This window comes from Protobothrops mucrosquamatus, unplaced genomic scaffold, assembly GCF_001527695.2.
Source record: "Protobothrops mucrosquamatus isolate PMUCROS unplaced genomic scaffold, P.Mucros_1.0 scaffold1609, whole genome shotgun sequence".
Classification (NCBI taxonomy): Eukaryota; Metazoa; Chordata; class Lepidosauria; order Squamata; family Viperidae; genus Protobothrops; species Protobothrops mucrosquamatus.
Genome location: NW_015387772.1, coordinates 184021 through 209859, shown reverse-complemented (window position 1 = coordinate 209859; position 25839 = coordinate 184021). Strand labels below are relative to the sequence as shown.

At 39.3% G+C, this 25839-nt stretch overlaps 1 protein-coding gene across 1 annotated transcript in view; it reads left to right on the top strand.

Moving 5' to 3' along the window:
• Positions 1 to 6683: 6683 nt before the first annotated feature.
• NIN (ninein) overlaps positions 6684 to 25839 on the top strand; it is an 88732-nt gene continuing 69576 nt past the window's right edge. The window contains exons 1-2 of the mRNA XM_029285401.1: positions 6684 to 6880; positions 15744 to 15825. Of these exons, the coding sequence (XP_029141234.1) occupies positions 6695 to 6880; positions 15744 to 15825 (268 nt within the window). The 5' untranslated portion in view covers positions 6684 to 6694. The remainder of the gene's footprint in view (positions 6881 to 15743; positions 15826 to 25839) is intronic.

Here is a 25839-nt window from a genome sequence, read left to right as displayed (position 1 = left end):
AGCCATGCTTTTCTTCCTCCACAGTTTGTTTCAGCTGTAGAATCCTATATTAAGTAATTTTGGATCTTTATGATTAGAGTAAGATAAGTAAGTAAAGTATAAATCACATGTAAACCTGACATGTGAGGTCCATGATTTAGGGCAGCCAGTTGTCTCTCAGCCTAAGCTATCTATTCAAGCTATTCTCAAAAGCGCCTGAAGGCAGGACAAGAAGCAACGGATGGAAACTAATCAAAGAGAGAAGCAACCTAGAACTAAGGAGAAACTTCCTGACAGTTAGAACAATTAACCAGTGGAACAACCTGCCTCCAGAAGCGGTGAATGCTCCAACACTGGAAGTTTTTAAGAAGAGACTGGACAGCCATTTGTCTGAAGTGGTATAGGGTTTCCTTCCTGAGCAGGGGGTTGGACTAGATGACCTCTAAGGTCCCTTCCAACTTTATTATTAGTATTATTATCTCACAGGAGTGTTTTATGGATGGGGAGCTGGAGGAGGGAGAACTCTACATGCTATTTTGAGCTTCTGAAGAAAAGCAAGATACAGATCTCATGAATGATAGCAGTGATATGCCACCTAAACTTATATTGTGGGCAACAAATGGATTGCTCAATCTTACCCAACTGGTGTTCTCCTGTGAACCTAATCTTGCTCACTTGGTGTTCTCCCAAGGTTCTGGATTTCAATTTCCAGAATCCCAAGATAGTTTGGTCTTGGTAAGGGATTCTGGGAATCGTACTTTAAAACATCTGACTCTGTTTTTGGATAAGGAGAACTTGCTCTTAGGCAAGAGAAAAAAAATAGCTCTGATGAAGACTTGAAATGGAAACTTTGTACTTTTCTGCCCATGTTTTACCTATGAATATTTAATCGAATCACATGTAAAATAAAACAATGGAGAAAGATGAGAAGCCTAGGAGAAGAAAGCAAGAGGAACAGCACGTTCTTGAAACTGCCCTCCAGGAAGGAAGTAGATTCTAGTTATAGACATTTCTGATAGGATGCCTGAATGGGTCACTTTTCTACCTTTTTAAAATAAATAAACAAACAAACAAACAATCTAGCACACAGTTCAATTGAGGCAAATAGTGTTCAAGACATTATAGAGATATACCCAGGGACATAGATCCCCATGAATATTATATTGCCTTCTCTGCCTTAATTAATGGGATTGTTTGTATATTTGGGGTGAATTTCTCTATCTGTAATTGATGCTAATGTTTTAACCAGGAGTGGTTAACCTGAAATATTGTTTTCCAAGATTTCATCACTAACCAGTTTAGGATTTTCTTCATGTGGCTTGTTTACGGTAGCATCATGGTAGGAGACAAAGATTCTTGTATATCTAGAGATTTCACGTGGTTGTTTATCTTTTGTGAAAGTCTAGTCATTTAATTTGTTTCAGCAAACACTGAGAATGATTAAAGAAGCAACTTTCCTTGTACTATCTCTTAAATCGGGATGCACAGAATGCACTGATTTATTGTATTAAGTGTCTTGTTCCCTTTCAATTGTATCATACTTCATTACATAGACTTGGCCTTTATTTATTCTTCATTTCACAATATTGTGGTCTCTATAGCTTAGGTATTGGACTGTGTCAAATGCACTTGTGGAGTAGCAAATCAGAAGGCAATCACAAACTATTTCTGTTCTGTTGCTAAGATAATATCCTGGTTATGTCCTTGAAACCATCAGCAGCTGAGCTCAATTCAAAGGTGACTTGCCTGGAACTAAATAATAGCAAACAGATACTTTTAGGAAGTCTATTTGCAACTGTCAAGGCAACCTACAGGACACTTCTTTGTTCCTAGCACTAAAATACATTTGTTGTGAATATATGGAGATCCGCCACTCTTCTGTTTCTGCCGCTGCTGGGTCTTACTATATATTTCTTGATATACGCTGCACAAGCCCATCTCCTATAAGCAGTGCAGCTAATAGTCAAACTTCTTAGCTGTTACACCTAATAGGCAGGTAAACCTCTTCTCCTATTCCATGGATTTGTGAAAGCCAACTTTCTCATAGATTATGTCTTCTGTATAAGTTGAGATTTTAACTTCCATTATTCCTAACATATATGGCCAATGGGGAGAATGGAGGGCACTGAGATGGGAATGGCCAATCTAATCACTTTCTAAGCTAGCTGCACATTATTGCATCAAGTGTCATTATGAGGACCAAACTTTGACTGGATTTATTATTAATATTTACATTAATTGGCCACCCAACTCCAGTGAACTCTGCAGTGTGTTTATGACACCCTGAGCCATAAACCAGCAAACTATGTTAACTCAAATTTAGGAAACTGAGCATGATTCAGTTAATCCTAAATAAGTATATAGTACATACATTAGATATCAATTCTGCAACTGTGCAAACATTGCTGCTTGCATCTGTTTGGAATGGTGTACCAGCCCATTTGATTGCATGCCTGAAGATCTGTAATTATGAAAGAGGAAAGTGCCGCATCTCCCCTTTCCATGCCTATCGTAATTTTTATAAAGCCGTCTAATTCCCTCTTTGTCTTTCCCAAGAATCTTTTTGTTTGCTTTTCCCAAAACAGAGGTATAAAATCTAGAGTCAGAATGCCATTGACTCCTCCTTAGCATTCCCTGTCTGTAACACAGCCAAGTATGCATCTGTGTATTGGCACCTGTTCACATACAGCCCTATCTAATCAGGTCTTTCTTAACCTTGGGCCATATAGGAACTGATTTCCAATAGATTAGACTAGAGTATCCCACCCCATTGTCTTTTCTGACCAGTAGTGGCCTTCCAACCTTGTTTCCATGGCTCTGTTTCTTAGTATTTAAATTTTTATTAGTTTATTTATCAAAATTGAAAATACAAAGAGAAATAAACATAAAGAGAAAGTAAGGGAGAAAAAAAAGAAAAAGGAAAAAGTGGAGGGTAAAAAGGAAAAAAGAAGGAAACACATTGACTTCCGACTCTTTTTAACACAACATAGTAAAGAAATGAAGTTATAACCATTTCTGTAACAATAAATCTACAGAATCAACAAAACTCAAAGTCAAAGTTTTATGTTCTTAACTGTTTTTGTCCTTAAAAATTCGCGTTTTTAAATGTTTTTGTCTAGTAATAAATAACTCCTTTATTATAGCAAGCATTTGACAGCTCAAAAGAGTGATCAGACTGTTCATATTTGACAGGAATTCAGTTGTAGTATTAGGCCAGAACCCCTTTATTACCTGGTGTTAAAGTCTCCCCCAAGAATCCATATCCAAAATTCAGCAACAAACCCCTAATTGCAGTAATACGTTTTCCTTCTTTTAAAAAAAAGTTTTAAAAGTGTGACATTTCTGAATGGCTTAATGTCCCTATTTTATTTTTTTAAAATTAAAAAAGTGGTCTAACCTCTCTAAATTTCGCTCATTTATGTTCAGTGCAAAGATAAACGCGAGGAAAAGGGTTGTCTTCTGCAACTCTCATTCCTCTCCTAGATTAGAACATAGAACATAGAATAATAGAGTAGGAAGGGACCTTGGAGATCTTCTAGTCCAGCCCCCTGTTCAAGCAGGAGACTATAACTTTTCAGACAAATGGTTGTCCAATCTCTTTTTGAAAGCCTCCAGTGACTTTCTAAAGGTAAACTATTCCAGGAAATTTCTCCTTAGTTCTAGGTTGCTTCTCTCCTTGGTTAGTTTTCATTCGTTGTTTCTTGTCCTGCCTTCAGGTGCTTTGGAGAATAGTTTGACTCCCTCTTCTTTATGGTAACCCCTGAGATATTGGAACACTGCTATCATGTCACCCCTTATCCTTCTCTTTATTAGACTAGACATATCCAATTCCTGGAATTGTTCTTTGTATGTTTTAGCCTCCAGCCCCCTAATCATTTTTGGTGTTCTTCTCTGCATTCTTTCCAGAATCTTAATGTCTTTTTGGTATTGTGGTGACCAGAACTGGATGCAATATTCCAAGTGTGATCCTCCCAGCCCAGTATCATGAGAGTGACCATTCACTCCTTCCAGAGAACTCTAAATTATGGCAGAGGCTGTTATAAAGAATGCAATTTGTTTTAAAAAGGAGAATCAGGAGAGATAAGAGATTACTTATCATTCTTAAACATGCTTTTGCTCCAAAGTATATGTGGGAGGTGTTTGGGGGGGCGAATTATGGAGGCATTTCACATTTTGCTGTTGGCAGTTAAGATAAAGTTTGCAGGAGATGAACTGAATTATAAAACTGACCTCTGAAGAGGTTGGCTTCTCTGCAATTTAGATAAGACTGGCAGTGGAGAAAGGCACAGACAGCTGAAAGGCAATTAACTGCAGAATGTTTTTCAACAGTAATGATCTTGATTAGGTGTTTGCTTTTGCTGTCTAGCTGGAAATGTCTAAAAAAATACTTGGCATGCAGTGCATGGGAAGGGATAATTCAAACATTGCCAAGAAATATGAGAAAGGGACCATGAAACAAATGAGAAATTATTAAGAAATTGACCTGGCTCACAATTGCTAAGCTGTGTTTCATTCTCAAAACTATCCAGATTGGATACAGCCCAAATATTATTGTGCTGATGACTGAAGAATATATACAATGTGATCAGGATCTAGCTTAGTGTTTTTGTGATGATACAAGTCTTTGCAAAACTTTTGGTCAAGGATACCCATCCTGAAGTCATTACAGTTTATCATGTTTTAGCTATTCCTGTTTCTGAAATTAAAGGCATTCCATGTAATAGTTTGCATAGAGATTGTCCAGTGCAGAGTGCAAAAAGGTATTGTTAATTGTGTGTGTGTATGTGTGTATGTATGTATGTGTATATATATTTCACAGAAGAAAATTAGTGTCTCTGTATTATTGGTGACTTTATTAAATCTTGTAATAGCACTGGTGCTATGTAATATTATAAGTTACAGCTATATTTTTGTTATTTTGAATATAAAGTAATTAATATAACTTGTGCAACTTTTAGTTTAAAGCTCTTTATTTTATGATTTTATAATTGTTAATATAATTATGTAGTTACATCAGTGGTTTTATTCTACATTTGTACTGTGCTTTATATGAAACTGCTCCTACTACTGCTGCCAGGGGTGATATGGCAAAAGAGCTTAACTTTTATTACTATCTTTGGGATATGCTCAGTGAATATAAACCATCATGAAAGTGGATTTACAAATGACAGGACATGGATAAAGATGCTATACTGGACATAAATAAATCAGCTGATATTTTAATAATGAAAAGCAATATACAAATAGTAAACCAAGAGAGTAACTTGGATAATTTTCCTTATCATATTTATAAAAGTGGTGAATCTTGTGAGATTCTTCAAAACTTTAACAAACTATTTTTTAAATTTTATTACAAGGGTATTTTAAGTGGTTCATATGTATGGGGGAGGAGGCATCTTATACGTTTGGTTGTGAATACATCTCACAGGTATGGAGAAGAGCATATGAACATGTGTTCACTGTGGGGCAGTGAATTTAGTTAATCTGAAAGTCTGGATTACTTAGGTAGGTGTTAGATCACTTGCAGGCTGATCATCCAATAAAGGGGTTTTGTCCAGGATGGATGTAGGTCACGGAATGATTTTAGCTGGGACACATTGGCTGTGCCATAGAGCATTTCATAGCAGTTTATCACTGGGTGCTAGTTTGGTCTTATTTTGTGTTTTATATCTGTGAGCAGGTATTTGATTCATATCTTTTATCAATATAGCTTTTAAGTTAGGGGTCTTTGGGTTTATATCACATTAAGATATGGTGTCTTTATTCATGGACTACTGCATAAATTAAACTTGGCAGGATTTCTCAAGCAGGATAAGTCATGGTTGAAGTGCTACAATGGCTAAGTTCACATGCTAAATCAAAACCCATATAGCTAAACCCATTGCATCCTATGACTTCATTGCAGGCAGTAAATTTTATATATTCTATCTAAATGATGGCTGAAAATGTGCACATTTATTTTATACATGCAGTAGTCCATGAATAAAGACACCATGTCTTAATGTGATATATAAACCCAAAGACCCCTAACTTAAAAGCTATATATATTGCTTCCATAAATGTAAAGTTGATGGGATAGTTGTTTACTTCTATGGATTCCAATGTCTGGAGAAAGAGAGAAAGCAAAACAAAATAAATTTCTACTGCAAATAAGAGTTCATACATCTGGGTCATAAGAAGATATACTACTGTGATAAGTCTATTAAGACCTTAAATTACCACAAAAACACGGAATAACATAAAGTTGCAGTTTTCCCACAACAATTTATAATTTGTTAAAATATCTGATTTAACACATAGTTTGGAAAGGATAGCTCTAGTTAAGCCAGAGTTGGGAGAGACAGCCAAACCGAGATCTATTATCACCACTTCAAGCTAATTTTGCAAGCCATAGCTTGATCAGCTTGTGACTTAATATAATATCTAAAGTCACATTTGCCTGTGGAAAAATCCATTGCTTAGGAGAACATGCTGGGCTTCTCAAAGAAAATGGAGATGAGAATTGCATAAAATACAATTTACTTACGGTTGGGAGTGCAAGTCCTGATTAGTATTATGTCTGAAACATATTCTGTGAGGTTCTTTGGTTGTAGTCGAGAACTGCAGCTGCTTGTTCTCTAGGATTCGCACGGGAATGTTGCTATTTCTCTTTGTGACTTTCTTCTCTTTTCTCTCCCCCCCCTCCCCATAACAGTGAAGCTTGGTGGGCTATGGGATGGATGAAGCTGAGCAAGACCAGTACGAAGCCCATCTGAAAGAGCTCTTTGACAGCTTCGATGTCACTGGCACTGGCTCTCTGGGGGAGGACGAACTGACCGAACTTTGCCACGTGCTGCATCTTGAAGAAGTAGCTCCAGGAGCATTGCAGGAGACCCTTCTGCAGGAGGGTCTCCCTAGGCGGGTAAGAGCATATACACTCTGTAGATGGGCACAGCTGTCTCTCCCAACCTTGGAAAATCTGGACTGGTGGGTCAGTGCAGGGTGTTCTTGGATCCAGAGGGAAAGTGGAGATTGGAATGGAAGGAAAGAACAAAGTAGAAATAAAAGAAGGAAAGGCTCAGAGATAAAAAGATAAATGCCATGTCAAATCATAACGTCACCATACGGGTACCATTGTGACTGAGATCAAATATGATAGTAATAAATAATGGTTTACAAACCACACTGGACTGTAGGTTAATGGATTCACGTAGCACACAAAATTAAAACCCAATAAATATCATTACAGGTAGTCCTTTATTACAACCACAATTGGGACTGGAATTTCTATCATAAATTGTTGCAGTTGTAAGTCAAGTCAAACCCAATTTTGAAACAATGTTTGCAGTGGTCATTAAGGAAATCCAGCTTTCCCAATGGACATTTCTTGCCAGAAAGCAGCAAAAAAAGGTTACAAATTGCAGGATGCCACAGGATGCCGCAACTGGTCATAAATGTGAACTGGTTGCCAAGCACCCAGATTTTGATTATATGACCACTGAGATGGTGCAACCATGATAACAGGTCATAAGTCACTTTTTCTAAGGCTGTTGTGACTCTGAATCATTGTTAAACAGTTGTTAAGTTCAGGACTACCTGTGCGGTCCAGTCAGGGTGCTACACATAAAACAGGTGGAGTTTGATTGCATCATCATGATTGCCAACTTGATTTTTTTGATCTTATCCCATGGACATCCGTGACTGTAGTGTAATATGCAAATGATGCTAATGTGCTTTGCTGGTTTCTATTGGGGATGAATAGTCAGCCCATTATATTGGAGGTCTTCTAGTCCAGTGGTCGCCAACCTTTGTGGCTTGGCAACCCAGCTGGGGGGGGAGGGGAGAGAGGAACTGGGCCATGTGCGCTCCTGCCACTTGTACAAGTTGAACTGTGTGCACATGCGCTCCAGCCAGCCACTCATGTGGCCCAATTCCGAATAGGCCAATTCTGGTAGTGGGCCATGGCCCAGGTATTGGGGATCCCTGTTCTAGTTCAACTCCGTGCTCAAGCAGGAAATCCTATATCATTTCAGACAAGTGGCTGCCCAGTCTCTTCTTAAAGATCTCCAATGATGAAGCACCCAGAACGTCTGAAGGCAAGCCGTTCTACTAGTTAATTGTTCTCACTGTTAGGAAGTTTCTCTGTTAGGAAGTTTCTTGCTGCCCATGAAATGGCTTAGGCAATTATTGCATTTTCAACTCTTTTGAAACCTCCTGACGTCATTTGTGAACGCAATCATACTGAAGCACATCCCACAAAATAGATCTTCCTCTCCCAACCTGGTATCCTCCCTGGACTACAGTTCCCTTGCACCCAGCAAGTATAATCATACTGGCCGGGAATACTGGGAGTTGCTCTGCAACTCATGGGGATTATGCTAAGTTGGGGGAAGGCTGAGATAACAGATTTCTTATCTCCCTGAGTGAATTCTTTCTCTCTCTCTCTTGTGTTTCTACATCTACAATTTCTCGTTTTCTTTCCCCACCTCTCGTAATAGGCATTTAGAAGAAAGGCAGCTCCTTCCACTTAATGTATAATTTTATGGCCATTGTGTTATGGGTCCTTAATTTATTACATGATTGGCCCTTTGTGTGAATGCACCTGCACCTTTGTATTCTTAAAACAATCTCTCTTAGGAAGACAAAGCCCACGCTTACTCCACTCAAAAGCCCCTTTTCTGTCTTTTCCTTTGGAATTAATCTCACTTTGGTCTGTGATGTTAAGAAGTGAATCTCTGGGAATGGCAGGGAAGAAGCAAGAAAGGAGCTTTCTGGCTCAAAATGGGCAAATCCTTTCTTTCCGAACGGAGGGGGGAGGATTGGCGTGCTCCAGCCTCCCTGAGGGAAGAGTCTGTATCTCGAAGGGCACCTGGGAGTTTGCATTGCACGGAAAAAGAGGGGATTGGATGATGAGCAGCGTGCAGGGCCTCCATTGTGTTAATAAGGACACTGGCTCTGAGTAACCCTTCTTCTCAAATGGGATCTCCAAGATTTCCTTTTGCTGCCTGGCACGCAACAAATTCATCACTCAGAAGTTCAATGAAGCACTAGCTATCTTTGGGGAAACATGCCGAACTGCCGGTGTATATGACACCCTGCTAATACTACCACCTGTTTAATTTTCTGAGTTTCTTTTGCTTTACCATCCTGAATGCCCTCTAATGAAAAAGATGAATCTAAACTAGGTACATAATAAAATCCATCTCTTTCGACTTCTGGGGCCACGAGGCTCATCCAGGTAACATAGAGGGGAACTCACATGGGTGGATGGGAGAATTTTCTGTGTGTTTTGTTTCTCCCTCTGACACTATTGTCCTAAACTAGGTAGTGTAGCAACAGATACAGGCCCTAAATCTGGCAGCTTCGCAACCAGTGATGATTGGTTCATCTCGTGTGCCTTTGTATTTGGAGAAACACCCAGGTGAAAACATTTTCTACCCTTGGGTGAAGTTTTGAAGGAGCTGATACCCTGCCACATCCTGGTTTCCCCCTAAAACCACTCGCAGTGCAAAACTAGAGTCAAAGCTTTGGTCTTCCTCCACCCAAGGGATGATGTGGGTGAGATGTATAGGTTTACAGGGCTGTATTTTTTGTACCTGTGCTCTAATTGAGACTTGTGGTATCATCTGTTAACTCCTTCCAAAGACATTACCTTCTCCTATGCCAGCAGCATAGATATTTTAAGTGATTGTGTTGATTTAGCTTTAAAGAAATTTTTTTTTTGAGGTCTAGTCTACTTGTCTTGAATTGATTTTTAGTCATGTGTGGATTACCTTCTACACTTCTTCTCCACACTGCCATTCAATTCAACACTTCACATGATTGCTGCTCCCTCTGAATGGTAGGTTTTGATTCCTGTCAGTTATCTGATTTAGCCTCTCCTAATCATTCTTCCTTTGACCAATCAGGTTTCCCAAGTAAAAATCTCAGAGAAGAGCAGAACTGTCCTGCTGGAGAACAGAATGCATCAATTGCATCTAGTGGAGCCTATATGCTCTAGAAGGTTCTCCTGCTTGAGCAGGGGGCTGGACTAGAAGACCTCCAAGGCCCCTTCCAGCTCTATTCTATTCTATTCTATTCTATTCTATTCTATTCTATTCTATTCTATTCTATTCTATTCTATTCTATTCTTAGAACCTAGATGCGTTCCATATAAATAAGGATACTCAGTATTGTCTTGTCTGTCTAAATGCAGCAATTCAGACAGCTCTGCACAAACAGCTGTTGGGTTCAACAACAATGTAGACGCTGCAGTAGCTTTCTGTAATTTAGTTTCAGAAGTTACTTTAATTATTTTCTATAAATTAGTTCCTCCAAATATGGTGGGTCTAGTACTCTGGAATTTTGTCATGCCTGCTGGGACTCCTGGACCTTTCACTCCCAACTTACCTGGGAAATGGAGAGATTTTATTTATTCATTTGATTTTGATGCTGCCAGCTCCAGAAGGATAGGTTTACAGCTCCAAGTTAGGTCTCATGAAAACACTACTTGTAACCTTTTTTTTTAACCTTTTCCTACTTTATAAGCTCAACATCACCTTGTGTAAATTTTGATTCATACATTTTTAAAAATGAGACTCTCAAAGTAGAAGCTGGGCTTTTTTTTTTTTGACTCCAGAAAACCCAGAGGGACTGACATCACAAACACTTTGAAGGGAACATTAAAAATGTAATATTTTAAGTTTCTTTGGTCTGTCTTTGCTTTCCGCGCTACTGTGCTTCAAATTTTAATCTGCTGTGGTCTGGAACTGGCAATGTTTTTGCACTGAACAGGCAAGCCTATTCAGCAATCATGCCTGATATGGTGTCTTTTGGCTAAGTTGGACTAGCAAAATTTTAGTCTTAAGACAGTGTTTCCCAACCTCGGCAACTTTAAGGCGGGTGGACTTCAACTCCCAGAATTCCCCAGCCAGCCATGTTCTCTTAAGAGAACTGGAAGGCACACTATTGGGGAAAACCTGAAATATATTTATTGGTGTCATTTGAACTCTATATTGGGATAGAGTGCAGCCACTTTTTAATGCTTTTGTTTAGAACATTTGTTCTGCAGTCCTCGACTTACAACAATTTGCTTAGTAACTGACAAAAATGGGACTTATGACCGCTTTTCACAGTTATGACCTTCGCAGCATGATAAAAATTCAGGCACTTGGCAACTGGTTCATACTTGTGACTGTTGCTGTGTCCCAAGGTCATGTGGTCACCTTTTGCAACCTTCTGACAAGCAAAGTCAATGGGGAAGCCAGGTTCACTTAACAACCAGGTTACTAACTTACCGACTGCAGTGATTCACTTAACAGCTGTGGCAAGAAAAGTCATAAAATGGGACAAAACTCACTTAACAAATGTCTCCCTTAACAACAGAAATTGTGGCCGTAAGTTGAGGACTATCTCTGTAGTTCCTTTCTGATCTTGTTTTCTCCTGGGGCCTCTTTTGTCAAATCCCATGATCAGATTCACGCATGGGACAGTAACTGATGCATTTTCTGGAGCCAACCAGACAGTTTTTGCACTATAATACGCTTTGCTTTTCCATGGCCCCTTCGGCACATGCTGAAATATCCTATGGCATTGGTTGAAAAGCACTCCTTTAGAGCACAGAGGCCCTTTCCAGGCTAATACTAAATCCCATTTATAATTCTAGTACTTTTTCCCCCAATAGTGAGCTGTGTAATGTTTCCCCTAAACTGATTTTTAAGTCCTGGGGAAACGCCTCGAGGCACAAAGGTGTTAAGATATTTTCAATTGAATATGTAGAGTGAGATGTATTATTCTGAAAAACAATGGTGCAAGGTCTACATTTGATATATTCTACAACAGGTTCAGAGCATAGTTTTTAAAATAGCATCTCACTGTTCCTGTGTCTAATTAATGGCAAAAATGGCCTGGCTTTTACATGTCTTGTAATCCGTCCATGTGGGCCAGACTGCATTCCAGGAACAGAAGGATATTTCAGAAAAGAATTGATACAAAAATCCAGTGTTAAAAATAGCAATGAATCCAATTGCTAGAGTCTTGATTAGGAGCAACAAAGCCTATGCTGGGCAACTTTGATCCATTTTCCACTCACATCGCCCTATCAAATTGTGATGTTGTTTCTCTCTCCACACCCCACCCCTTCTGAACTTGGTTTAAATTCACTCTTCTTAATCTTCCCTTTGAGCTTCAGTCACGGTAAAATTGCTTCGTGTGATCCAAACCCTGGCCATCTGTTCTGCTTGCAGCTGCAATTTCAAGGAAGGAATTTCAACCCCAACAGAGAAATGTTCACTTCTACTCCGTCAAACAAAATACCCTTCTATCTTCTCATCCCCTTTTCTTTTTCTTTTTTCTTCTCATCCCCTTTCCTTTTTCTTTTTACCTTAAAATTTAGTCCAATTGCATAATAAATAAAGGAGTCCTTGATGCTCTCTGGGTTTGGTTGTTTGCTTATAGACATTTCATTACCCAACTAGGTAACATCATCAGTGTGAGGAAGGTGGGGTTTGCTCCCTGCTTATCTACAAAAATATGTCCTGCCAATGTGGTAGGAGTGTTGTTTTCTCTTTGATAGTTCCTTGATTAGATCTTTTGTCTAGCATTACTCCTTATCTAAGTGTGAGTTGCTGAATGTGCCTGGTCTCTTCTTTTTCCTTTTTTATTGTCTCTTTTTAGTAATGTGTAAATGTGATTTATTTCAATGTGTCTGTTGATGGCTGATTTGTCTGATTGTCGAGCCTCCAGGAATTCCTGAATTTAGCTTGGATGCTCACAATTTCCCAGTTGATAATATGGTTGAGTTTGCCCACGTGTTGTAAGATTAAGACGTTTTCATCCTGTCTTATGACTGCAAGTTGGTGTTTGTGGATATGTTGTGCTAGTCTTCTGCTTGTCTGTCTACATAGTGGCTGTTAAAGTGTATGTTACAGATGATTCCTCTTTTTTCTTCTGGGCTACTGTACTGGGCCTTTGGTTTATTTAAGGAGTTTTGGATTACTTTAGTCGGTATGTGTACTACAGTGATTCTGTATGGTTGTTATAGTCTGTTGGTTGTTTCTGAGATGCTTTTGATATATGACAGTGCTAGCTTGTGTGGTTGTGCTATAGTGGGTTAATTGGCCAGGCAACCCTAAGCTACATATATTCTCTTCTACTGAGATAATAGTTTTTAGAAAAGTGGTAGGAGAGATGCTCAGCTACTTCTAAGATTTTAGCTGGTTGTATTTCAACTGTCTTCTTTTAAGGCATGAATGTTTTGTTGATAAAGGAAAAGAATATACTTCAATCTGTTCTTTCTTTATAACTGACTGGACTGAACTTTATCACCAATGTTAAGTCTCCTGTTTGTTTATGGAGACATCATAAGCAATTTCCCTTTGATTCCTGGCTTCTGCAATTAATGAAATGATCTCTCTTAGATATTTCAACAAATGAAAATGTTCAGTAACAGAATTCTTTCTTTTCATCATGGCATCCCATGGTTTATTTACTGCCACTTTGTTTTTTGAAAATTAAAATGAGATGAGAATGACCTTAGAAAGCTGCTTTTAGTCAGATTAAGATGTCTTAGCACAGTGATGGCGAACCTTTTAGGGACCGAGTGCCCAAAAACTGGCCCCGCCCCTGCTCCACCCCCTGCCCTGCCCCCATCTCATCTGCCCGTAGGGCCACTCACCACCTCCAGGGCCCACCGCAGATCGCCCAGGCAGCCTAGGAGCACCATTGCGGCCATGTCCTCTGCGCACGCCCCGCAGCATCAACTATGCAGGATGGGGTGTGAGGGCAGAGTCTTGTGTACGCTGCCTGGCTGCCATGTCTTTGGCTGCGCTGCTCTGTGTGGGCCACGCTCGGCGGTAACTCTCCTCCAGGGGGGCTGCTGGTGAGGAGGGGGTCACGGGAGAGGCAAGGCTGGGGCAATGGCACATGTGCCCACAGAGAGGGCTCTGAGTGCCACCTCTGGCACGCGTGCCATAGGTTCGCCACCACTGTCTTAGCATATTGATGAATCTAGACAAATATGATTTATTTAATAAATGTGATGAATGTGATGAAACATAGCTTCATTGCCAAGCCTTAATTTGTTTTAACTGCAGTCCAATACATTATTACTGATCTGTTCACCTAAAATAGTAAGCTATAAACTATGGTTTACAAAGCACAATACTGGATTCATCCTACATAATAAACCAAAACCAAGCTACATTTTGGCTTATCATGGTGCATGTACTCAACTTTATAGGTTAGAGTTAGTGAACTTTTTTTTTAATTCTTCCTATGGACAGCCCTGATTCTGAAGCTGAGGGCACCCTTTAGCTCAGATCTTGTGTAAAATTGTCAGAAATAATATTAATGTGATCGTAATATTAGCCTACTTGACCATGCGTGTAACAGTTAGTGTGATAAACATGTTCAAAGTATTGTGAATACTGAAAGCATCTGAGGTCAAAAATTATGCATTACCCTTTGAAATATTTAACATTCTCCTAATTGTGACCATTGGTTTAATTGTTAATTATCAGATCTTTGAATATTTGGAATTTTTTTTCCAGTTTACTAGCACCTAAGTTTGAGAGTAAGTAAATAGCATCTTAAACCCAATGTGCCTGATTATTTCTGTTAAATGTTGGTGAGTGTGCTGTTGTGTTACACTTCTTAGTTAGTGCAAGTGTGCTATGAATGAGTAGATAACTAGGTCTTGCAAGTTCCCCACCCCCCATGATTAATTGTAATGCACAGTGTGCTGTGCACAGAGTCCTGCGTAATCTAACGCTCCCTCCTCTTATAGTCAAGCTCATTTATTTTAAATGTCAAGGTATTTTTTTTTAATCAGGAAAATCTTCCTCTCTGCAAACTGCTTTCTTTTAAGTACACCAGCATTTTGAAATATTGGTAGGATGAATGGCAGTTCTTAACGTATAAATGAGGCCACTGCTATGAAGTTTAATTGAGCTGATTCCCAAGATGCTTTTAATTACTTCTTGTGATATGCACTAAGATCTGTACAGCTAGATTGCATGTTCAGTTCTGAAGTATTTATTGATGTGGCACTGTTTGCGTGCATGTAGACACATACACAAATGGCATTCATAGAATGGGTCCATATTGCTTTAGCATATGCTAAGCTAAAAAGGGCCTTGTTGTGTCAGCCACTGTCTTAGTAAGTTGTGTGGAGCAGGTTACTGCCTTAAGCCACAATATGATTGTAGGGGATGTGGGGAAGGAGGAAGCAGGGAACATTGCGTCAATTCAGCTATTGTATTTTGTTGATTCAGGTTTGATGACAAACATGTTGTATGAACTCAACTTTAGGGCTGCTATAGTTGTTGAAATATTATCTCCAGAAGCAGAGAAGCGATCATTCAATTTAGAGAGAAAGTAAATTGAATTGGCAAACAATATTTGCATAAAACACTTAACTAGGTTACTATGTAGTGTGAAGCCCTACGTCTTGCCAGCTTAAGCCCAGGGAAGGAGACTTCAATTCAGAACAAACCACAGTGCCCTTCCATAGTCAGCTGTTGTGCAAATACCATAAGACAGTAAAAAGGGAAGAAGCTGCTTAGTCTTGACCTCCGCAATACTATACAAAAAGAATTGGAGTTGAAGAGTTGCTGGAAAAATCAATGGGAAAATATGGGAGAGTAGATTAGAGGGGGGGGGGTTTCCTGGGAAGTTCCCAACCTTTGTGAGACTTGGAGAAGGCACTTCCAATAATTGGAATAAGCCAAATTTGGCATCAAGTAGTGGTAAGGCACATTGTGCTACAGTATACCAAAGGTACTAATAATTCCTTTTTTTTTTTTAAGGTCCACTTTGATCAGTTTAAAGATGCACTAATCCTCATCTTGTCTAGCACATTAACAAATGAAGAGTCCTTTCAGCAACCAGGTAAGACCTCTTTTGGAAATGTTGAGATTCTGCCAACCAGCAGGAAATGAGAAGAACATAGTGCAACCAAAATTCATTTAGAAAAGTTTCCGTGTTTATAATGAAGTGTGAAGCAGCATTTGGGCCAGGTTGCTTTGATTTCCTACCCTAAATTCTCCTCCAAATAGGAACTGGTGGCTTCATAATATAAATATTCTGCTTAGTTTATATACAATTAAGGAGAAGTAGCTGCAAGCAGAAGGAGGGACATGTCAATTCATCAAAAGATTAACAGGTTTTGATTGGTTAGCAAATGGAAATTGAAAATCTTGATATCAAGCAAATTCAGCTACTCACAACATACTTTGATTTAATTTTTACAACTATTTTGGAGGAAGTTGCATGTAACATGGTGCTCATGGGCCAATCCCTAATCCAGTGTTTCTCAAACTTGACCACTTGGAGGTGTATGGACTTTAAGTTGAAGGTATGATGGCCTCCAAAGAAGTAAAAGCAATAGCAATAGCACTTAGATGTATATACTGCTTTATAGTGCTTTATAGCTCTTTCTAAGTGGTTTACAGAGTCTGTATATTGCCCCCAACAATCTGGGTCCTCATTTTACCAACCTCAGAAGGATGGAAGGCAGAGTCAATTTTGATCTGGTCAGGATTGAGCTGCTGGCAGTCGGCACAGTTAGCCTGCAATACTGCACCCTAACCCCTGAGCCACCACAGCTCTAGAACAAAGAAAACTGTTGCAGTTCTGATTCTTAGGAACTGGGGCAGTTTTCTCAACCTTGACCACATGAAAATATGTGGACGTCAACTCCCAAAAGCATGGTAGCTGAAGTCCACATATCTTCAATAATAGATGTTCCAAAGACCTGTAGAGTATTTAATTCCCCATATTATGTTACTTGGAACTAGGTCACAAGATGTATAAAACTTTTAACATCATTTGCTTGCATTCGATGTAGTGTATTAAGTAAAAAATACTATAAGCATTTGAGAGTTAGTCAACAAACTATAAGTACAGTAAACAAACTATGGCTTAGTGGAACGTAGGAAAGCAATTTTTATGTGATTACAGTTGTTTTCTTTCAGGGTATAACATATGACTCTTTTCCTTTGCATTCTGGCATTCACCTTTATGATCTCAGAGACAGGCTCTGTGAGACTTCTTGGCTGATATTCCAGGCTTGCCAAAATAAAGCTATTTTTGACCATCTATCAGAGTTTTTAAAATGTATTTATTCAATTTGTATGACTGCCCCTCTCAGATGTATGACTCAGGGTGGTAAGCAATCATTAAATCAATTAAAAATGAATTGCAATCACAATACTAAAAATTAAATATAGCTGACAAGAAAAACACTATAGTCTATCATTGTTAAGGAAATGCTTCTTTTGCACAAAATAACTGAAGTTTGGAAATGCCTAGCACTAATGAGTCCGCAAATCAAAAGACAGTTTAGAGAAGTGTTTCTCAATCTCAGCAACTTGAAGATGATTGGACTTCAATTCCTAGAATTCCTGAGCCCCGATCTAGGTGACTGAGGAATTCTGGGAATTGAAGTCCACTTATCCTAAAGCTGCTGAGATTGAGAAAGATCAGCTTAGAATAAGTAAGAAGACAGAGACATAATAATAAATGGAGGTTAGCCTCCTGGGCATGAACTATAGAATTAAAGGTACTGTCTTCTTTCCTGAGACAAGGGCTTCTGAGTAAGTGTGTAAAATGAAAGCTTAGCTTAATGTAATGAAGTTAAACTTTTTACGCTTTAAAATAGGCTTTAAAATTAAAACATCATTGTTGCAATGCTAATGAAATATTCTGGATGTCTTTAGAAACTGAAGAGACAGCCAAGCTGACTTTGTTTTAAAGAAATAAGTTTTAAAATGCAGTATAATGATAAGGGTTGCAGCATACTGTACTTAGTAATTGCTTACAAAAATAGCTACTCAGGTTGATTAAACCTGACAGTAGTTTGCAATGAAAAGAATGAGTGTTGGGACATTTCTTCTGCCCAGTCCTCAAGGCTAAAACTAGATGTTTGTGCTTGCACAGAAAATATTTTTAAATTGACTGGATTCATCTTGTTGAGTAGATATTTTACCAGAGGGCAAATAAAGAAGATTCATTTGGGGCATCGAAAACCCTAGGTAGGGTTTCTTTCCTTTATGTTTTCTGATTGCAACTTGGAGATCCTCGGTTCGGGTTTTTTAAGTTGAAGTTTCTGAAGTGCTAACATGTGGTCTAATCAAAGAAGTAAGACTTCCTAGTTCTAACTCATTTAGTCAATCAACTGGTCATTTGTGTTGCATTTGAACAGCCAGCCCAAAATGAGTGAGAGTGGGAAAAGGAGAAGATAATTGTCCCATGGCTGTAGACCAGTGTTTCTCAACCTTGGCAGCTTGAAGATGTGTGGACTTCAACTCCCAGAATTCCCCAGCCAGCTATGCTGGCTGGGGAATTCTGGGAATTGAAGTCCACACATCTTCAAGCTGCCAAGGTTGAGAAACACTGCTGTAGACTATAGAGACCACTCACTCTCAAGCTAAAACTTTTATAGGAATCATTTTCTCAAAGGAACCATCATCTTTGCTAGCATGGTGTTCAAACTCTGCTCATGGAAGTCTTGATTTTTCATTATGGTAGTTCTAACATTGCTTGACCAGCAAATCTACAAGAAGCCCATGTGGAATTAGTTCCAGATCACATGGAACCATTGGTGGGTATTCAGATGTTAAATATTGTAGGCAACCATTCTGTAAACAGGAAGACAGTCTTGTCTCTGAAGATTCTAATAATCTAGCTTATGGCTGTCCCAAAGGTGCTTTTCCATAAGGCAATTGGACTTTCTTGTTTTTTTCCCTTGAAAACATTTTGCTTCTCATCCAAGAAGCTGCATCAGTTCTGATGAAGTGAAACATTTTCAAGGAAAATGTCTATGGAGATTCTCAGTCATCCAGGTCATGGTTGTCCCAAAAGGTGTTTTTTTCAAAAGGCAAGTTGACTTTGTTTTTTTCTTGAAGACGTTTCACTTCTCATCCAAGAAGCATTCTCAGTTCTGATTCCATTCCCCAGCATTCAGTCAGAACTGAGGATGTTTCTTGGATGAAAAGTGAAACTTCCTTCAAGAAAAAACAAAGTCCACTTGCACCTTTGGGTTTTCAAGGAAAAAGACCAAGAAAGTCCAGTTGCCTTTTGGAAAAGCACCTGTGGGATGACAATGGTCTTCTTCAATATAAAGAATATACATAGCTTAAAATTGAACCGTGGAATCCTTGGTCCCCTCTGAGTTTAGTTGTTTGCTTAGAGACTTTTTGTTAGCCAACTAGGTACATGAAACCAACTAGCCAATAAAACGTCTGCAAGCAAGCAACTAAACTCAGAGGGGACCAAGGATTCCACTGTCTTCTTTACCAACACCAATAAAAATAGGAAAGAGCAGGGCCATTTTTCATTCTACATTTTGGACTGAATACACAAAAATAACATCGGAATAGAGCCAAGGCCTTATTAACATATTATCATTTTCTCAGCTCGGTGGACATCATGTGGTTACTGACCTTGGTTCATCTTGTTCTGTTCTTTTTTATTCATGGTCTGTCTCAGACTTGCTCTTGTTTTTATTGTTCTTTGTATGCTGTGTTTTTTCCTGCCCTTTGAAAACTTTCCATGTATCCAGCATTCCTACAATAAAATGACTACATACAAAGCGATGCTTTTTGTTAACAGCCACCTGCGTATTGTTTTAGGGGTGAGGGTGTTTTGTTATTCTTTCCAACCCAACAATATTTTGGAAAGAAATTATGAAAAGGGTCTTGTGACCCAGTCCATCAGCAGGGATAACTCTTTGAAACAAAACAGAATTGGAACAAATCTGGTATAGGGTGAGTAGGTGGCCAACAAGTAAAAGAATTTGAAAAAGTGTTGAGTCTAGCCAGAAGCTGAAGGGAGAAAAAATGAAAGAAAAAAAATCTCCCAATGCATCCCTAGGGGAGAGGGAGATGCCCCTCTTCCTTCTCCCCATTCACAGGTCGATGGAGCATATGATGTCTTTCCTCTATATACTGTACATGCGTACAGATATAAATCGAGCAATGTGAGGGAAGGGCAAAAAGATATCCATGTGCAAATAGGCCACATCGTTTTGTTACACAGGAAAAAATACAAATGCCTCCTATGGCTACTGCTAGTAAAAGAGTTGGAAAGAATTCCCAAAGCTTGCTGTATGTGCTTTCCTTCCTTTGTTTTGATATGGCAGCAGTAGAGCAGAGGTGGTGCCCCTCCTGTATAGCAAGAGTTAAACCAAACTTATCTGAGCTGTGGTATCCTCTAGAGCAGGGCTTCTCAATCTCAGCAACTTTAAGATGTGTGAACTTTAGCTCCCAGAAACTCCCCCCAGCACGCTGGCTCCCCCCCCACCCCAATGCTTCAATAATGGCAGTCATGGGTGGCTCAGGAATTCTGGGAGTTGAAGTCCATGAGTCATAAAAGAGCCAAGGTTGCCTACCCCTGGTATAGTGTATTTTCAAACCACAATGCTATTAGTTGCACCTGTGAAATTCTTCTAAAGAAAAGTAATGCTGCTTATGTAAGGAAAAATAATAATAATTAAACCATGGGTTTCTGTAAGCATTGGGAAAACAAGTAAAGGTTTATGAAATGTATTAGTTTGGATTCTTTGAAGAGATCCAGTTATGACATTTATTAGAGAAGGAGAAGAGTAACAAGAGGAGAATGACAGTACAGGCCATCTGTGATAACTACTTACCCAAAAGGTTGGTGAGAAGAAAACTGAATATAAATATACATATACACATATGTGCGCATGCACACATAAAGGAATGAAACCTGTGCAAAAATGCAAAAAAGAACATTGCGCTAGAAGTCCACAAATGCTGTGCTATTCATCAGAAACCTTCCAATGTCTTACTGTTTCTGCATACAAGGTGTGAAAACCATGATTATATTATTGTAGGAGAAGGGCAGGCAGAGCTGGAGGGTGGAGTTAAATGCGTCATTAGTTTAGAGTCCTTGCACTGCCACAAGAGATCCAAGTCCAGCCCCCCCTTAAATTCTGTTAGTCCTTATCTAGTGTCAATTCAGTTGACCAGATTTTTGTCAACTTTCTTCTCAGCAATCTTTCTGAGCTTGTTCTGTCAGTGTTGGGCAAGCCACTAATATATAAAACTAGAGCAAACCCCACTCCCTACTAGCACTGATGATGTTACCTAGTTTGGTAATGAAACATCTGCGAGAAAACAATCAAGTTCAGAGAGCAGCAAGGACCCCATAGTTCAACTATGAGCTACAAATATTCTTTTCTAATGGGGTCAATATATCTATTTGCAAATTCTCTTTTAGAAAACCATCACTAAAATTTGCTTATCTAGAGAGCTCTCCAGTGTATATTCTGCTTGAGAAGAAGGACTAGATTGACTTTTGATCTGATTCAGTAGGGTTGCCTCTGTATTTCCCTCATGTGCTCCTATGAATGGGAACCGCCCAGCAAGATCTCTAGCATTAGGTATTTTAGTGGCTTTGTCACTGGATGAGCATGCTAATATGTCAACATATACAATTGCTCTTCTGAAATACAATATCTGCTTGTTCTGAGCTACGTATCTGTTTAGTAAGATAAAATCTTATTTGAGTCAAGGTCAGCTCCAGGGACAAATCTATGTAATATTGTTAGCAACCATAGAAAATTGTTGTTCCATTGTTATCTTCAGCAATATTTTTTTTAACTTCCCAGTTTAGCCTAAAGCTGCAGTTTTTCATCCAGATGCTAAGCACATTCAACCCTCCTCAGTTTTTCAATATTACCCAAATATGTCTATGCCCCGTTTAATGCCTGTTAACCATTGTTGCCAAATTTGAGGTGCTGATGGATTGGAATTTGACTCTTGCAGAGGCCCTATGTGAAAAGGTAGGAGAGAAGCAGGAACACAGTTGCCTTGACTATCTCCAGCCCAGCACAGAGTACAATGGACAGGACAGAAAGGTGATCACATTACTCTGGGACATACATACATGCCAGATGCCAAGCAGCTGAATTTTGATCATTTGACCATGGGGATCATGTGATCAAACTTCAGACATTTGGCAACTGGCATGTATGTATATATGATGGTTGCAGTGTCCCAAGGTCATGCAATCACCTTTTACGCCCTTCTGACAAGCAAAGTCAGTGAGAAAGCCAGGTTCATTTAACAAATGTGTTACTAACTTAATAACTGCAATGATTCACTTAACAATGGTGGCAAGGTCATAAAATGGGACCAACCTCACTTAACAACTGTTTTCTTAGCAACATAAATTTTGGATTCAATTGTGGTCGTACCTTAAGGACTCCCTGTATCTACAGCCAGAAATGAGCTTTTTCACTTCCATTTGTCCTGTTAATTGCTATGAAGAATAACATTTCAGCAGCTTCTAGGGGAATCTGTGTTGATTTTAGGCAGCCTTAGCCATTCTGCCTCTCTTCCAGGTGTGTTGACAATACAGCTCCTAGAATTCCCAGCCAGTGTAGAGAAAAGCCACACTTAAAACCCTCCTGGGACCTACAACGCGGCCGAGTGCCAGGTTTGGAAAAGCTGCATTACTCCCGAAAAGCCACTCTGGGAAAAATCTGGCAAGCAAACCGATCAAAGCTATGAATAAATAAAATACCTTTTAAATGTATGACTGTTTTATAATCTCTGGCATTGCAGTCTGAGGGATTTTTTGAAAAAGATAAAGAAAAATAAAAGCTATGTGAAGCTCATCATCGCTCGGCGGGATGGGCATAAATATTTCATGGCCAGATCCTTGCTAGCTCAGAAATCAAGAGCTTTTTTTTTTCCCCACAGCTGCTCGGCCTCCATCCACGGCCCCTCCCCCCCCCAAGCTGAATGTGTGAAGAAAGTTAATATCGGAAGATGGGGGTTGTCCTATTGGAAAAGCCTTGGCGGGCGAATGCTGATACATAACAAAGCATAGCCTCCAGCAATGGCTGATTGGGGGCTGTAGTCAATCAGCTGGGTGGAAGCCCACAAAAGAGCCAACTGAGATCTGATTTCATGCACTTGAAGCCCACAAGCCCCCCACCTCAGCCCACACCACAGTTGCCTCTGATCTCAGCTAGATTCCAGATGCAATGCTGGCAGGAGCCCAAGGCCTCTGACATCAAGCAGGTTTTTCTGCCCATGGAGTGATCTTTGGGGGTCCATCATTTCAGTTTAAGACAGAAAATCTATATTTAAGAAAAGCCACAATAAGAGGAGGGTGGTTAGATTTCTGTCTGTGCCAGCCTCCCTATCAGTCTTGATCAGGAGGAAAGAGGGGCCTAGAAAAATAATCCTTTCCTTCCTTTCGCTCTTTCAATATTCTCTCTTACCTTTTCAAAACATCTAGTACTCTTCTGTGATGCCCAAGGACCTACTCCAAATAATTAATTTTATTATCATGGCAATCCTAGCTATGTGTAAGGTTAAAAATGAATAAACACTTCATTATACATGAAGGCCTAGAAAAGAAGATTGGAAAAAGCAAGCCCAGTAGAAATATTCCTATTTTATTAATCTTTTAATATTAGTCTAGTGAAAAGAAGGACCAGGGGAGATGTGATAGCAGTGTTCCAATATTTGAAGGGCTGCCACAAAGAAGAGGGAATCAACTTATTTTCCAAAGCATCTGAAGGCAAGACAAGAAACAAGGGATGGAAGTTAATCAAGCAGAGAACCAACCTAGAGATAAGGAGAAATTTTCTGATACTGAGAACAATTAACCAGTGAAAAAGCTTGCCTTCAGAAGTTGTGGAAGCTTTTAAGAAGAGACTGGACAGCCACCTGTCTGAAATGTATACTCCCTACTTGAGCAGGGAGATGGACTAGAACAGGGCTTTTCAACCTTTTCACCCATTGTACCACTTTTAGGATATGGCAATATCCAAGTACCACCAGTCACCTAGCAAGGTGTCAAAAACTTGATGACCCCCCAAAAAAGAGGAAAAAAGTGATGAAGCACAGGTAGTCCTCAACTTACAACAGTTTGCTTAGTGACTGTTTGAAGTTACAATGGCACTGAAAAAAGTGCCCCCAGGCCACAGCCGAGCAAGACACCTGCCTGCCCGCCCGGCGGCGCTCTCATTCCCCTCCCCCACTATTTTTCTAGGATGGTCGCGTACCACCTGCCAGGTGCCAATGTACCACAGGTGGTACCCGTACCACTGGTTGAAAAGCCCTGGACTAGAAGATCTCCAAGGTCCCTTCCAACTCTGATATTCTATATTCTATATTCCTGTTTGTAGACACATAACCCCAACCATATTATGGGACAAGGCAGATGCAGATGGAAAAAGGAACTTAGATATAGGAAAGGGAAATTGTGGTCTGAAAAATTATTTTCATATACAGTACAATGTATGAATATATGGGAAAGATTTGCTGGGATTGCTGGACAAAGCATCAAATGGCTGATTAATAACTGTAAATTGCTAAGTGGGGTGAAAACTATCACTTATAGGATACTAATACAAGAGCATGACTCAATGCTGCTTGTCCATTATAAGAATTGTGGACAGAAAGGTGAGAGACGTACAAGTTTTGGAAGAGATCACCTTGTGTCCTTTTTTCTGTGCAGAATAAAAGTTTTTACGGTATCCACTCTGGTGTGCTCTTCATTAGGTTTTCACACACTAGGCAGTAATTCAGAGTTTCTGGGATAACATCTGCATCAGTGTATTTATGGCATTTATATGGCCACCTAGCTCAAAGCAATGTGACTCTGGGCAGAGTAGAAGAATTTATTTAAAATAACAGCTAAGCCATAATAGGTGGGGTTCAGCAAGATGATTCTGCAGTTTACAAATTATGTGGAAGATACCTGCTTATTGATGTGGGTTTTGTTGTGACCGATTTCAAACTTTGCATGAGGCTACAATATTGGTTTGATTTTGATTGGATGGGATAGATGAACCCTAGCTATTACGGCTTAGCTTTAATTCTGAATCAGATCATGATGACTTTTTCAACAACTCATAGATTAAAAAAAAAACTTGGTGTAACTTAATGTATAAATCGAGACGATATGTCCAAGGGTGATAATTATTAAGGGCATGTTGGCACCATTTAATGCAAGTTTTTGTATATATTCACTGAATAAAACCCAGAATACTTTGAAGCAGCTGTAATTCTGTAGTGCCCTTACATATCCATAGAATCTCTTCTACCATCCTAATAAGTTTCCCTCCAAAGCAAGATGGGGGCGGGGGAGAACAGGACAGAGAGAATCTGCCTTTGCTAACATACCAGAGATGATAGTGGTAGGGAAGCAGTTGCCAGCAGCCCAGCTTTAATCGTAATGATAAGGTTTGCTTTTGTTCTTTTGGGTCTTATTTAATCAACTTGACTCGTTTCTGATTTTTCCTATCTGTGTGTTTCATCCTATGGCTTTTATGCCCAGACTCCCAGCTGCAGGAAACCTTGTTAAAATTGCCTTCTTCAAACACAAGCTCTTGCTTGCATTCCCCAGGGTTTGTAATATGTATGGATGGGGTAGAAATCCAGGGGAAATGAGATGGGATTTCTGTTCAAAGGATTTCTGTTCCTGTGTATTTTATAATTCATTGCATAGCTAACCTAAAGAATACATTTTCACTAACAAGGTCTTGAGCAGGATCTGTATAGAAAGGGTATTCAAGATGACATGAAGAGGCTGGATCTGAGTCCCTAGTCCGTTCCTTGGCATGTTTAAACATACTTCTGGCTACTTTGCTTTAAATCCCTGCAACCTTCATCAGGATTCCCTTAAAATCAAATGTCATCTAATTTTGAATCACATCTTAATCATCAGCATGACCACAGTACATGGCATAAAATAACTGGTATTTTGCGGATGTGTATTCAGTGTACTTTAAAACGCACTTTTTGGTGAAGTAGCTCATACATTTTGATATTTTATTTAACCCCTGGAATTGAGAATGCAATCATTTTAACACCATAGTCAGTTTTCTTTTGCATTGTCATGTTTAATAAAACTTTA